We start from the raw sequence: 15211 nt of genomic DNA on the forward strand, positions 1-15211 counted from the left end.
CATTTAAGGTAATAATAAATTACCTGTCAGACCAGTATATGTAAGCCCCGAACACAGCCACTGAGAACAGGTCTACGTTGGCCGCTGACAGTACAATCTCCCGACTCTCACCGGTCTCAAGGTTGATCCTCTCTATCTTGTCTGTGCGAGCATCACACCAGTATAATCTGTTTTCCTGGAAAGTAATTTGAAAATGCACAGCACCGGGTTATCCTCTTATGAAGGCCCATATTTTTCACAAAGGAAAAATTAGGTGGGGACATATGGAAAGTGGACCACAGGAACAGTTAGGTATAATTAGGTATAATTAGGTATAGTTAAGGTATAATTTGCACCTCATAGTCTATGGAGATGCCATTTGGCCAAGCAATCCCAGAATTCACCAGTGTGACCTGGTCAGAGCCATCAAGACGGGCCCGGCCTATACAAGGGTTTTGACCCCACTCTGTCCAGAACAGGTATCTGGACAAGGGAAAAGGGCAGAAGTACATACACATTCAGCAACTGCAACGAGGCATAATCAAAATCTGAACATCTGAAAACAGTGTACGATTCAAAAGTAAGGCCACATTTGTAAACTATTTCCATAAACCTGGTCTAACATTAAAGTTACAAGTATTGTGAGTACCACAAACATGTGCACCATTAGTGCAAGACATGATAACCTGTGCCTTTAAATTGACATGTTAAGTGTCCGCAAATAATTGACACTTCCTGCAGAAAGGAACCATGCTGTGTACCTTCTACCATGTAAATCCTATCTACAGGAAGTCCATGTGTGGTCCTGGTGACCTTCATGGCATTAACTACCTTCCACCTATTGCATGATCTCTTTAGGTTAGACACACCATGATGACATTGATTTTCCATATTGTGACATGTGTAGGAGGTAGCTGAATAATTCCCCCTACCAACTCACAAGCTAGCCTTTCTAATTTGTTGTCTGGTATCTGCTCATTATACTGAAGCTACTAAATTGCTGTCTCTTCATACCCTTTCTGTGGATGGACGGCGATGGCTCTGGGTTGATCAAGTCCTTCAGATATTACCACAGAACGATACGCGCCACTCAGACGGGAGATCTCAATCAGATTAAAGCCGTGGTCTGTCCAGTAAAGGTTACCTGTGATTAGAAGCCAAGGGTCCGTTACAATCAGTCTTAAATTAAGCAGAGGTACTCACCATCAGCAAACATTGATTCACAGTGTGAAACATTGAAAGAAAAAGCCCATACAAAGACATGTCTCAGAGAGGGCCATTTCATGTCATTTTGTTGTATTTTTGTATTACTGTTCACAGCATGCCATACTGACCAGCTATCCAGTCAACTGCGATGCCCTCAACCCTGCTGATGCCAGTTGTGATAATGTCTTCCCTCCAGATCTGGTCTCTCTTGGCACGGGAGATCCTGTTCAAACCCATGTCTGTCCAGTACACTGTGTCATTTCCTGTGGTAATATGCAATTGTAAAGTTGTTTACGCAAATCATCGTTCTCAAAATGTCATGATATTGTCAGATTACAGCTTTATTTGAAATCATAACATTTGAAGTGATTCATTGTCATTCTAGCCATGTGTAGACCCCATCAGCATCTGCCTGTCAGTGGTACGCACAGGTTGTTAGGAAGTGAGATGGTGTTATATGTTTATTTGCACCTTCCTGTTTATACTGACTTCACACTACGTTACTGTAATACTTTGCTTGCATATGACAGAATCCAGCTGGAAGGCTTTCATCTTTTTTACGCTCCAGCAACCTGCGTTGTAATGATATGCAAATGAAATGCGCAAGCTATCAGCTTTTGCTGGCTGAGCTGTGTATTTGCATGTTCACCTGAGCCGAGCACACTGAAGGAGGTGGGCAATCCGAGCCCCACACCAAAGCCCAGCCACCTTCTAATTTTAGCTCACGTTTAGGCTCTTTCCTCATTTCCCAGAATGCAGTCACACATCGAGATTGCTGTTGACCCTTCAGGTCTCAGAGGCATTTCGGGCACTTTGTGATGAATCTTAGGTAGTATGGCAGTGATGTGCACCGTTTATGGATTTCCGTAGCTGGTCCTACAGCTTACAGCTTCCTTCACTTGATCGGTAACACCTCCTCTGACTGTGGGAGTGAGAAGCCTAGCAGGATAGACTGTACCTCAAACGTGTTGGATGCAAGGAAGAGTTATATGCAACACGTACAAGTGCATGTGTGATCACTGTATATGTGTGAGGTAGACATCATGTTTGAGGTAGATGTGTGCATTTGTAGAGTTGTGTGAATGTGTGTGTGTGTGTGTGTTTGTATGCGTGTGTTTGTGTGTGTGTGTGTTTGTGTGTGTGTGTTTGTGTGTGTGTGTGTTTGTGTGTGTGTGTTTGTGTGTGTGTGTGTGTGTGTGTGTGCAGGACACACAGCTTCCCTTTCCTTCATACATGTTGTTTACATAGGCTTCACAGCACATGAGGAGCAACTAGTTCATGGTATTTTAAAACATTTGTCACTGTAATAAATCACAAAAAAAATCCCTTTGATTCATGTATTTAGTGGAAAACATTGCAAAGACCGCGCCACTGAGTTTATGCATTACAATGCATATAACTTCAATTGATGCAATATCAGGGGAAATGCTTGTGTCAGGACTGGTTGTGAGGGTGGGGGAGAAACCGCTGCTGTTACTGTGGCTTGCCTAATGTGATCTTCTTTCTGTTTCATCTCAGCACCTCTCAACGACACCACTAACAATTTTTCAAGAAGGTCGCAAAGCCAACAACCATATAGGCCTGCTCCTCTCCCCTCTCTCTCTTTCTCACTCCCTTTCTCTCTCAAACACACATATACACTATACTGTATATAATACACACACACAAATGTGTGTTACCTGCATGGAAGTCAACACCCACAGCAAACAGGGACCCTGTGATGGGCATGAGAGTCTCCATGTTGTCATTGGGGTCTAAGGCAATTCCTCTGATTCCTTCATGGATGGAGTACATCAGAAAGGACTCAACGCCTACAAAGAGAGAGAGAGAGAGACAGATAGGGAGAGAAAGAGAGAGAGAGAGAGAGACAATCATAAGACATTTTCACCAACAATGTGAAGTGCAAGCAGTTACTTCTTAAGACACTCAATGCCAATGGTCCATATCGCTACAGTTTTCTATTATATCAATGTCATTTTCTTCTGGTTTTTGAAATACGGGTAGTTCCAAACAGAGACAGTAAGGAGAGCTTCCTTGTTTGCATGGAGGACGGTGATTCTTACCCTCACAGGACATGCGGTCAGAGCGCAGGTTGTAGCCCACAGTGCAGGAGCAGCTACGGGTGTTCTCAGATGTGGGGAAGCAAAGCTGAGAACATCCTCCATTGTTTGTCTGACATGGGTTCCTTCCTGAATGCCAAGTAGTGAGATCAAGAGTTGTCAGAGTGTGAGCCTGTGGGTCTGTCTTGGCGTCCGTGCGTGTGTCTTTATACGTGCGTATTAGTATGTCACTAGTGTACGCCTACCTTTTTGGCCTTCCCTGTCGAAGACCTTCATGTGCACCACTCCGCTGGTCTTGTTCCTCAGAACCACAGGGTTCCGTCCGTCTCTCTTAGTAACGGTCCCAAGCTGGGCTGATTCATCGTCTGCCCACCATAGTTTACCACCTGAGACAAGACAAACCAAACCATTCTCATTTGAATCTACACTCAAAACGAAATGCATGAATAGAAAATGTTGTGAAACTATATTTGTGGTAATTGCAAATATAAGAAATACATATAAGAATTGTGAATCCATGAAGAGAAATTAGGAAATTTGGGGTTCAACACATTTTCTAAACATTTGGGAAATGGGAATATCAAACTAAAGATAACAAATGTACAAGGTGTACACTATTACCAAAAGCTGGAAATGGATACAGAGAAAAACAGTGATCATACACACAGCAAGGAGGGATAAACGTACATATTTTGAAAGTTGTTGATTTGTAGTGCTAAATGCATAGATGGCAAGACTGATGACCAACTGAGCAGTAAACTGGTTGGTAAAATAACAAGCATGCATTGGAGGCAATTTAATGTGTAGAAAGTACAATAGATACCAAAATACAGGGCGCTAAACACAAATCTATTACCAGGTTAAACGTCCTTGTATAGAAGTAGACTAAATAATCAAATAATACCGGTTGTATGCTGTCACCTTGCATGAAGCAAAATTGGATTTGCAGGAGTGGACGAGTTATCATTGACCCCATAATACATTATTGTGTTGTAAGCCTCTAAACACAGGTACTCCTGAAGTGAAGTATGATCGGCCATATTGAGAGACCCATTGAATGGTGTTGCTCTGCTGTTGTTTTACCCAGGTTCAGCAGAGCCATTCAGGTAACACTGATGGAAAGTCTGCTCTCATGTCTCTCATTGAGAAATGGAACAACCCTGTAGAATTCAGCCATACTAAATGTGGTGATACAGCAATGAACCCCTAATTAGAAAATGTCACCCCTCTGTTCGAACACACACCAGAGAACATCTGACTTCACTAAACTTGCTGCAGAGGAAAAACCCCTTTTGAAAAATGGATGTACTTGCATCTTAAACTGTTGAACAATGAACAGACAGTACTGAGTAGAATGGATGCTCTGAAGAGCATGGGGATTGTTGAATGTTTTTTAAATATTGATCAGGACTAGGCGAGGAAGGCTTCTGTCCATCTTGCTCTCCACAGTACTATAAAATGTACTCAGTTGAGAGTACTTTTTGGCATTGTTACTCTGCACATAAAACAGCCAGATACTGTATGGATGATGGAATTTTCTGCAGTTCACACAAACAAATAGACGCATCTTTGTAATAATATTACTGTTTACATCAACAATGTGGTTTGTATTCGATTTACTGTTATGGATTTTTGTTGTTTGTTAATTGTTTGTTCTGTTCCATTTACACAGTACAATTATTTTACACAGTGACTGAATCATGTAATATATTCACCAGAAGAGGTGCATGATTCATGACTATGATTGTAACCTTATTTAAAACAGTGTCTAGAAAACAAACAAAAAAACATCTAATCCAGAGTGCTAATCACAAAAAATTGAAAATGAAAATGAATTTACAGGAAACATACGGTTACTGTTTTACAATCGTTTGTAAAAAAAAAAAGAGCATGAATGAGTGAAGTGCCTACCGTCTCATTGCTCTAGCCCTAGGCTCCAAGCCAGCATTCAAAGGAAGGTAAAACTCAATTTGTGAAATCAGCCCAATTGCTGTGAACGAGTCTGACAGCCTACATGGTGTTTGCCAAACATCTGACCCTCCAGATCAGCTGGTCCAGATTAGCTTTGCTCCCTATGTTAATTAAATGTCATGGGAGCACTGGGTAGCAGTGATTTCCTGGTTGATGCTCATCATATTCCGTTTTCATCCTCAACCACTGGTTTGATTCCCAGCTGGCAGTGTACTGATGATTCCGCCACACTTTTCCAGCAGGCCTCAGCCTTTAATCGCTAATCCAATTTTGACTCAGTTTCAGGAGCAGAATAGATGACCCTTGGGCCACTGACACTGAATGTATGGCCTCAATTCACTGTTGGACTGTCTGTGTGATCATCTAGATATGCAGGAGAGTGGGAAAGAGGACAAACAAGATGTTTGTTTTCTCATGTAAAAGTTGCAAAATCCCATCTTCATTGATTAAAATGATTGCGATAGTTGACATAGTTGTGATACTTGAACTTGCCACTCATTAACGTTCAACCAATGTTCATGACTGTTAGCCATGCAGGAAGGAAATAACCATCTAAATACAAGTGCAGTTAAAATGATCTACCTAGCTATTCCCTACTGAAACAAATGCTTTTATTAGGCTCTTTAGGGCTCTTTATAATGCTTTAATGTTTTACTCGAATAAGCAGCTTGAATAGGATAAAATAAGATCCAATTTTTTTCCTCATAAATTGTATTTGTAAGTCTCAAATACTTTTATCCTTTTCAATCTTTATAATCATATTGGCATTTCAAGACAATAACTTTTCAGACAGGGATCAAGAAAGACAGAGACATAAACTGGATCCAGAAAAATAACACATGTACAGCATACTAGCTATGTTTGACAATACACTATTACAGTAAGCCTAATTACTGTATTTGTCTTTCAACCAGTGTTACAAAAACTTGTTTTGTGCACATTAATTTGATTTGGACTGCTTGGCCACTGTTATTACTCAGCTCGTAACTGTACTGGCATAACAGCTGTATCATAATTGGTCTCACAAACTTTGATTTATGAATAGGTACGTACTCAGACGTTGAATGAAACACAGGACGAGAAGAGAACAACAACAATGTTGTCTCAACTGATCTGTGCACACACACAGGTACAAGTTAAATTAATAAAACATAAATAGCCAGCACAAACATGTGCATTGTAAAACCACAGTGAACCTGTGTTGAAGTACCCTACTAGTTTATGCAATAAAGTATGTCTGTAACACCACACAAATGAGTTAATCGTGATTGATGGCTCCTTGCAAACATCATTTCACTCTTTTGCCGAGGTCTGCTACTGGCTGGAAAGAAAGGCATTAGTCTATGTCTCCTTGTGTTCTGGCTTACATTTATGAGATGTTATTATGAAGTCTCTCCACACAAGCCAAATAAAGTATAGAGTACCCCCCCCCCCCCTCCCCCTCAGCCCACCTCCAACCCCACCCCTTTTCAGTTGTGTTCTATTCCTGCTGCAAATGGATTGGTATATTTTGAACCAATCGCTGGGTCTTTACGGTAAGCAATTACTACTAAGGCCTGGCACATACATTCTTAATGTAGTTGTGCATTTATTGTCTCCCTGCCTAATTAGAACATCCTCGACTAACAGGAAGAAGCACTGTTCATTGACCAAATAGTAATCAATCCATAGCTAAATAACGGGCTTCTAACAGGTTCCTTCTCCCTGCATCGGACCATAAACTTAGTTACAGTAGAAAACCAGCACCAGCAACATTCTGTTGTGTAAATTCACTTTGGTTCCTTTCATTATGGCTGCTGGCAAGGAAAATGTATTCACTCAATACAAGGAAAATGCTTCCCATTTGTACAGATTGTAACAGTAAGGAAATGAAGCCATTTACATGTTTAATCTTGACCAAAAAAAAATGCTCAAAGTGTAACATAATTATGAACCCAGATGCTATGCGCTGAATTTGATGTCTTAGGAGACATGGTGGTTGCATGTCTCCCTTGCCATCTGGTCCTAAATCAATCACATTAAGATTCCATTTCCTTGATGTTGGCATATATGTTCTCCCATTCTCTGAGGCCTGAACCAGTTTTTCTTTCTTCTTCTCTACCATGCAGAGAAGTAGTTGCCAGCAGAGAACAAGAATGAAAGATATAGCATCCATTACTTTTCTTTCCAAGTACGTACTGAGTACTTAATGAAAATTGCCATTCTGAATTATATTTCTGGCAAACTTGAATATATTGTTATACATTTATATGTATTCATTTAGCAGACACTTTTATCCAAAGCAACTTCCAAGAGAGAGCTTTACAAAAAGTGCATAGGTCAATGATCATAAACAACAAGATAGCCCCAAATATTGTGGGTAGCCAACACATGAAGTATACATTGTGAAAAAGCAAATAAGTGCCAATGGGTAAAACCAGAAGAGCATGTAGTTAAACAAATGACAAACAGACAACATGATCCTCAAAAGTACTAGAGTGTACCTGGAGGAAAGCAAGCAATAATAATATAATTCACAGCGAGTTCAAATGGTTAAATCAGGTACAACTAACCAACAAGAGCAACAAGTCCCTCAATAATTGTCATTGTGTTCCTGGAGGAAATAGGCTCTGAGACAACACATCTTTCTTAAGTGCTGGTGTACTCCCGGAAAAAGTGTGTATTTTTATTTTTTTAAATTTGTTTATGTTTTATTATTGTTATTATAGCTACAATTTCCTTGTGTGGACCAGATTTGAGGATCATGTTTTTCATGCATGATTCTTGGCATAACTGTATGTACAAAGAAATGTCAGAGCAAATGGTCTTGAGGAAAATAATCACTAGTGATTTATGCCTTAGGGAAGGGGCATGTTGATTTAACACAATGTTTCATCTCCAAATGAAACCAGGTGGTGATAAATGGTTCAGCACATTAGATGCAGCACTGATATCAAGAAACAATCCATACTGAACATCCACCACCTCCCTTTTCATTAGACTAAAAAAAAAACAATCATCAATCCAGCCCAGTATGTGCTATCCAATTATCTAATGCATTGACAATTTCACACTGAGTGTGGGCAGGACTTTTGCAATGAGCTGGTTAACTGGCTTGAGTCTGAAGCCACTTAACTAGTCAACGCTATAATCCTTCCACTTACACTTTTCCTAATCTCTGATGGGTATCTGATGCACTACTGACATGCTCCACTCACCCATAACAGCCATAGCTGTGGCTTTGCTTAACTCCCTCTTCAGAGTCTCCAGCACCTCCAGCCCACTGCCATCCAGATTGCACCTGTTGATAGTGCCATTGCCAGAGCTTATCCAGTAGAGCTTGTTTGCTGTGTAGTCTACCGAGAGGCCTAGGAGAAGTTAAGTTAGAGAGGGGGTTATCAATGACTGTAATATACACATTTTTATTACCTTATTTATAAATGTGACTTGACAACGCGAGAGAGTGGAAAGAGCTTGAGAGGAAGATATAGAGGAGAGGTTAGAGTGCGTGGGCAAAAGAGAGAGGGAAAGACCGAGAGAGGTTGTTTGGAATGATTTCTTTCAGGGTTGGATTTATTTTTGACCTCTAGTTGACATTATAAATAATTTGACCAGTGACTGACTCCTTTTAAATCCATTTCCTCGCCGACATGATGGGATTTGACAGTATAGCGCTATTGATGGTGGCAACTGAAGGCTATTTCAATTGTGTGTCTCGACAGCCCTCTGTCTCCCACGGTGTGTTGGATTTATGTATGGCAGATTCACAGTCACAACAGATCATTAATTTACCCTGTCCCTAGGTCCACCCCATAATCATAAATGAAGTCATGTGATATATGATGCTTAGGCTATTTATTTTCCTGACAGCCCGAGACAAAAACATAGAAAGCAACAAAAGTGTTGGTTTGAGAAAGTGACTATTTGACCTTGAGGTCTATGGCAACATCTGCTTGAGATGTGATCGTGCACATGCACATTTGTGCAGTCAGGCTTACATCGTCTGAGTGTCACAGTTCAAGCAACACAGTTGTAGTGTCTGTGCTGTGACAGAGGAAAATACATTTGGAACGGTCAAGTGTGAATAATCATGCCAAACACGGCCATTTTGCAGAGTGTCACATATGCTCTTTAAAATCAAATACATCCAGTTGTCCTTACATTGAGACAAGAGACGGCTTTAAACGCAGCAGCAGTTTTATGTATAGAACGACCACTCAATCTAACTAGGTAAAACTAACCAACAGGTTCCCTCTGGTTCTGGTGAAGGACTTTGCTATTACTCCCATCCATGTTGGCCAGGTTGATGGTGTTTCCATCAGTCCAGTAGATCTTCCTAGGATGGGAAACACAAATGGCACGTGCTCAATCACACTGTCTCATCAGTCAAAATAATAAATGGCTGTAGTACTTTTTTTTTTATGACTGATAGATGCACTTAAAGAAAATGCTTCTCTTGAAATGACCAGACAAGTGAAATATATCTTCATTCCTCTCAGGAAGATTTCTGTTTCAATAAAATGAAACATAGCCTTGTAACTCCCATTGGCTAAGGCCTGGGAGAGGGTAAACAAGTACAGAGACGATGTGGTATAATCTACTCACCCCTTGGTGGGATGCACTACAAGGCACCTTGGCTTATCAATCCCATGAATGACAGAGGTCTTAAGGGAGCCATCAAGGCGAGCAACATTGATTTGTGACTCGTCGTTCTCGGAGCTGAGCCAGTATAAGTTCCTAGAGAGCCAGTCTAAAGTCAGCCCACGGCAATTAAGTATATCTGGGAAAAGACAAAAGAAACAGTATCAAATATTGGTGATTCATACTGAGGTAAAATATTTTCTAAATTGTGTGCTAGTCTGAGCTAGCATGACATTGAGAATAATTGAAATGATGAAAAGTGCTTTAGAAAACTGGCAGAAACACCAGATGCATTAGTTAGCTTAAACTGGCAATACAAAGACAAAATATTTTCAACATGAAATCATCATCTTATGAAAGGAGCACGTGATTTAGCTTGATAAATAAATAATATTACTATTGACTATTTTGAAAAAGCTTACACAGACAGGTTTTGTTCTTTATCTGTGGTCCTGGAATTACATCTCATTCACAGAAATTAAAGACATAAATTAAGATGTTCTCTTTTAATATTCCTCAAAGGGGGAAATAAGGGAGGCACTCATGAAACACATCAACCGTCTGTTCTTTTTGTTCTCTTTTTTAATGCCAGACCATTTTTGCAAAACACAGCTCCTCACTGAATTGACTTCGGACATCTTACATAAGTTAGTTAGATATGCACATTAGTTCAACCTTCAAGCACCAGGCATGCAGTGTCTATATACGTAGCTCCAACGAGACTCAAATTATTGCACACTATCAAGTAATTCTTGTAATAGAAATACTGTATCTTGTTTAGCAACACTGCATGTGGTAACATCATTTTAGTTCCATAGCAACTGCTAGGACAGTAATGAATTGGTATCATAATTTGATAGTAAAGATTGCTACACAAGAATAACTTGGTATAGGGCAGTATGGTTTCTAGGGGCTTGAATAAAAACATAAGCTATGAGCTGATGTACTGACAGGAGATTGCCCAGATCCTTTGATATTACAGACTTGTATTGTATTCGCATGTGTGTCTACCTCCAGAGATGACTGTTTCCAGCTGTGTTCCATTTATGAAGACCCGTTTGATGGTTTGGGATTTGACATCGGCCCAGTAGATCCTCTCCTCCAGGGCATCATAGTCGACCACAGTGACATCATCAATGTCTGGTACTGTCAGGGCGGTCATCACGTTCATGTAAGGGTTGTCAATATCCACCCCTCTGATCTCCGACCGCCGGACGTACAACAGGAACTTTTTCAGTGCTGGTCAGAGGGGAAAGAATATGGTTTGAAAAGGTCAAATGACAGAAATGGCTAAAGTTGATTTTGAAACGGCAGACATTTTAGTCAGATGTGGCCAAGGAGGTGTATGATGACAGCTTTAACAAGATGCAAATGTTGATGCTCATCAAATCCCTAGTCCATACGGTATTTGAAATGTCAAATAAACATTCATAAGAAAAATACATTTTAAATTATCTCTGGGTGCTTTGTGTAAGGGATTGCATGAGGTGCCCACATTTGAGTTTGGGTTTTAGGAGGGAAATGTTACAAGGGGCGAGGCTTAAAACGGGGAGACTCACTCACCGAAGCAGGACTGTTTGTCGGGGGACAGCTTCATGAGGTGAGGACAGGTGCAGGAGGCGGTGCGGTTGTAATTGATGAGACACAGGTGTGAGCATGGACCGCGTCCATCATTCTCCTCACATGGGTTGGAAGCTGGAGGAGAGAGCAGCACAGCATCTCATACAACTGCACAGGAATAAAAAACTAGAGTACCAAGCAAACAAAAAGCTTTCAATCATATGAAAGCATGCTATTCAACAGGTTTCTCTTACTCCCCATACTACCCCTCTCTTCCGTATGTCTACGGGTGACTAATGTCTGCAAGAAACCTTTTAAGAGAGACCACTCTTTAAAAATTGTATTATACAGTCTTGCTGACACCTTAAAATGCAATATTATCCTTACACTAACGGAACAAAAACGGAGACCAGATATAAAGTACACACAAAAAATTACTGACCAAGGCTCTAGAAAAAAACTTCTAAAGCAACTCTTTCAAAGTTTACAGACAGGAAATGTAGGACTGGCTGCCAAAACATTCATAACTATTTTAGGTGGCCACCTACTACAGAATACTGCTGAGCGCATCCTGCTGACTCAATTTGCAAACTCAAATAAGACCTACTTGTGCTGAGGTAGGTAGGCCTCCACCCATCCTCATCAGCCACCCATGTCTCTGGCCACAGCTGGCCTGGGGCCTCACCACAGCTTTTAAGTGGTGCAAGCATTTGTATGGAGTCCGAGACATCCTGTCTGAGCACATTATTGCTGACAGGCTTGAACACTTCATGGAAATGGTATAAAGAGGTCTATTTGCTCTACTTTCAGTCATGACTTTTATTTTAGTCATTTAGTAATTTACTCATTTAGCAGATGCTCTTATCCAGATTTTAGGTTCAGTGGTGGAATAAACCTAGAATGACTTCAACTCAGGTGGTCACTTTCCCCAAGAGATAAAAACCAGAATGCACTCTGAGAATGTCCCAGGCCTCGAGGGAAAACCCGACTTCATTTTCTGTCTGGATGAAACACACACATTTATACACACAAATACACACAGACACACACACATAGACACAAACCCACACCCCTTCTCTCAAAGACAGACATCTTGAAACTAATTTCTTTGTCTCTTGAGTTCATAGCCTGGGTGTGTTTTCTCTCCTTAGGGTACAAGGCGCCACCTTCTCCTCCGCAAGGAGCCGGCCAGGCTTAGGACCACCATACACACCTGAAGCTTCTTGACATTTTCCCCAGACAACCTTTCCATTACACAAACCAAGTTGGATATTGCAAAGGGCTTTACCCCCCATGATCCAGACAGTGGAGTGCACAAAGAGACATCGCGTCTTCTTATTCTGCTTCATCTGTCCAAAGCAAGTCACTTCAGAGAAATAAATGCAGCGCCTCAGTAGAAAGGACACTTATTTCCCTTTCATGAATCTCCACATTAGATTCAAAGATATGTATTTTTGCACTGATTTAACACAAGCAAGTTCGACAAACACATTTCCAAACTCATTTCCTGACACATTCCTCCACATTTGCAGGTATCTCACTGAATTCCATTATACATTCAGCTGGTTTAGAGGTGAGAGCCCGCTGAAAACAGCAGCCCGGAAACACTTGACTCGAGGTAGAGAGTGGAGGTCTAGATGCAGTTCTACATTCAGATGATTCATAGCCTTGAGATATGACAGTGACAGCCAACATGTCAGTTCATCCTAGACTGGCAGGTATTTTATAAATAAATACATTGCAAGACTTAGACATCACAGTGTGGTAAAATATAAACAAACATCTGGATCCAATGGGAATCCTGCACAATGACTGCTGGGACACTTGGCTCTTGTAAGACACTCTGCAGATGCCAGGGTATTCATAAAATACCCAAGGTAGTCTTTGGAGTGTTATAAAGTATGTAAATACATGTTATTGTCGAATCTGGTTACAGTTCTTGGTGTTCAGTAATTCTTTTGGACAGACGTTCGGTGTAAATAACCATTCGCAGCCACATACATAATTCAGAGAGTTCATGGTTAGCCAACACAGGGATTAGTCTCTTTGCTACTTAAGCCATCAAGTCCTATCATCGTCAACCAATCTCTTGTCTGCATCTGGTGTGAATAAACAGCACAAATATGTAGAGAAAGCTTTAGAGGTCATGTCATCTGTACTGAAAAATGTCTATTTTAGTCAACCCCAGTGGACTATGTTGCATTAATAACACATGAGCATGTAACATGTTTGCACTAACTAAATACTTATTAGAAAATACATGAACATACATTCTTAAATATAAGCAATACATCAGACATCTGTGTTATAAAATGGCAATGGACTGCTTCACTTTAATTGGAAACAGTGCCATGGGACCTTGCTCCATCTTGGGCAAGCTGGTCTGAATGTCTGGTGCTGTTTGATGAAGAACTAGAGCTAGAACCAACCAATTATTATTTTTGACTGGAGGGTCTTGGGACTGGTTTTTGCTTTAACTAATTATTGGCACCACCTCCATATTTTCACATCTCATGTTGCCAATCCTCCTTCCAAACCATGAATGACATAATGTATTTACCACCAGACTGTTGACGCCTGCAGTGAAGCTTCATTGTGGCTCCCTCCACACAGTCCCAGAGGCCCACACTGTACCACCCTCAGCTTGTCCTCTCCCCATTTTCACCATCCCCCCTGTCCCTCTCTCCCACCACTCTATCTATATATTCCTCCCTCCATTCCTCCTTCTTTCTTGTCCAGATCTGCAGGGCCCAGCAGAGCACCAGCATCTCCAGGCTGTGAGACTGCATGGTTGGGGTGGCTATCAGCCAGCTCTCCCCACTGGGCTCTTTAAAATGGGATTAAACCTACTTACTGGCTTCTTTAGAAATGCAGTTCAATTTGCTCACACTTATCTATGCAGAACAGTCACAAGCATGCAGATACAGGAAGGAAACAGCCAAATTAACGCCTGCCACATTGGTAGTGCCGTGGGACTAGTGAATAGATGCAAACCAGATTATTGGCGTACTAAGGCCCATTCATGGATGGTGGCTTACATTTGTAGAAAGCAGAGAGATGGGGTGGAATCTGAAACTTGGCAGTAATGGAAAGACAGCTGAAATTAAAGACCCGGGAAATAAACCAGGTGGCCTTTGAAATCAAGTGAAATACTGGCATCCTGATGATGCTAACTCCCCTGACTATAAGATCAGATCTTCTTTAGAGATAAATACATTTCTAATATTCTCTGCACACAGAAAGTGCTGAATAAATACAATTCCATGGTATGAATCAATAGAAACTTGGAGGAAGAGCACGGAAGCTGACGTGTTTACTGAAAATGATTCATTCAGGATTTGAGCCATGTGAGCGTGAGGGAAGAGACTCTACCAATAGAGACATTCTATTGAAATGCACAGCGTTGTATTGCAAATGTTCACGGGGTACTGAATTAATTAACACCATGAATAATTTAACCAAATGGGATAATGGTAATCTTCATACTATATACCTGTCATCACTCTGAATACCTGTTTGAATTCATAATTTTGTGGTTGTCTGAGTTTCTAATACATTATAATTATTTTAATCTTTTCTGACTAGAGTAATCTTGGCTGTTCTACATTTATTCTGGGTCAGTTTGTTTGAAAAAATGCCTCGACTCAGAGGCATGAACCAATTAGACTCATTTGGGGTGGAGGGGAAAAAACACATTCACAGGTACAGTTAAGGCTAGCTAATTCTCTGCATGACCAGCTTTTGTAATCACCCAAGCACTCTCATTGTGTTGCATGCTGGGAGCCACATGATTGACAGGTCCAATGAGGGCAAAC

At 40.9% G+C, this 15211-nt stretch overlaps 1 protein-coding gene across 1 annotated transcript in view; it reads right to left on the reverse strand.

Annotated features, from left to right (window-relative positions):
* Window positions 1-15211, reverse strand: part of lrp1bb (low density lipoprotein receptor-related protein 1Bb) — a 147855-nt gene that overhangs the window by 49302 nt on the left and 83342 nt on the right. Inside the window, exons 28-39 of the mRNA XM_047047281.1 lie at window positions 11400-11531; window positions 10848-11075; window positions 9801-9975; window positions 9437-9531; window positions 8414-8563; window positions 3491-3631; window positions 3249-3374; window positions 2865-2996; window positions 1314-1448; window positions 994-1123; window positions 336-462; window positions 24-175 (exon numbers count right to left, since the gene is read on the reverse strand). Of these exons, the coding sequence (XP_046903237.1) occupies window positions 24-175; window positions 336-462; window positions 994-1123; window positions 1314-1448; window positions 2865-2996; window positions 3249-3374; window positions 3491-3631; window positions 8414-8563; window positions 9437-9531; window positions 9801-9975; window positions 10848-11075; window positions 11400-11531 (1723 nt within the window). The remainder of the gene's footprint in view (window positions 1-23; window positions 176-335; window positions 463-993; window positions 1124-1313; window positions 1449-2864; window positions 2997-3248; window positions 3375-3490; window positions 3632-8413; window positions 8564-9436; window positions 9532-9800; window positions 9976-10847; window positions 11076-11399; window positions 11532-15211) is intronic.

This window comes from Hypomesus transpacificus, chromosome 23, assembly GCF_021917145.1.
Source record: "Hypomesus transpacificus isolate Combined female chromosome 23, fHypTra1, whole genome shotgun sequence".
In the NCBI taxonomy this organism is placed as follows: domain Eukaryota; kingdom Metazoa; phylum Chordata; class Actinopteri; order Osmeriformes; family Osmeridae; genus Hypomesus; species Hypomesus transpacificus.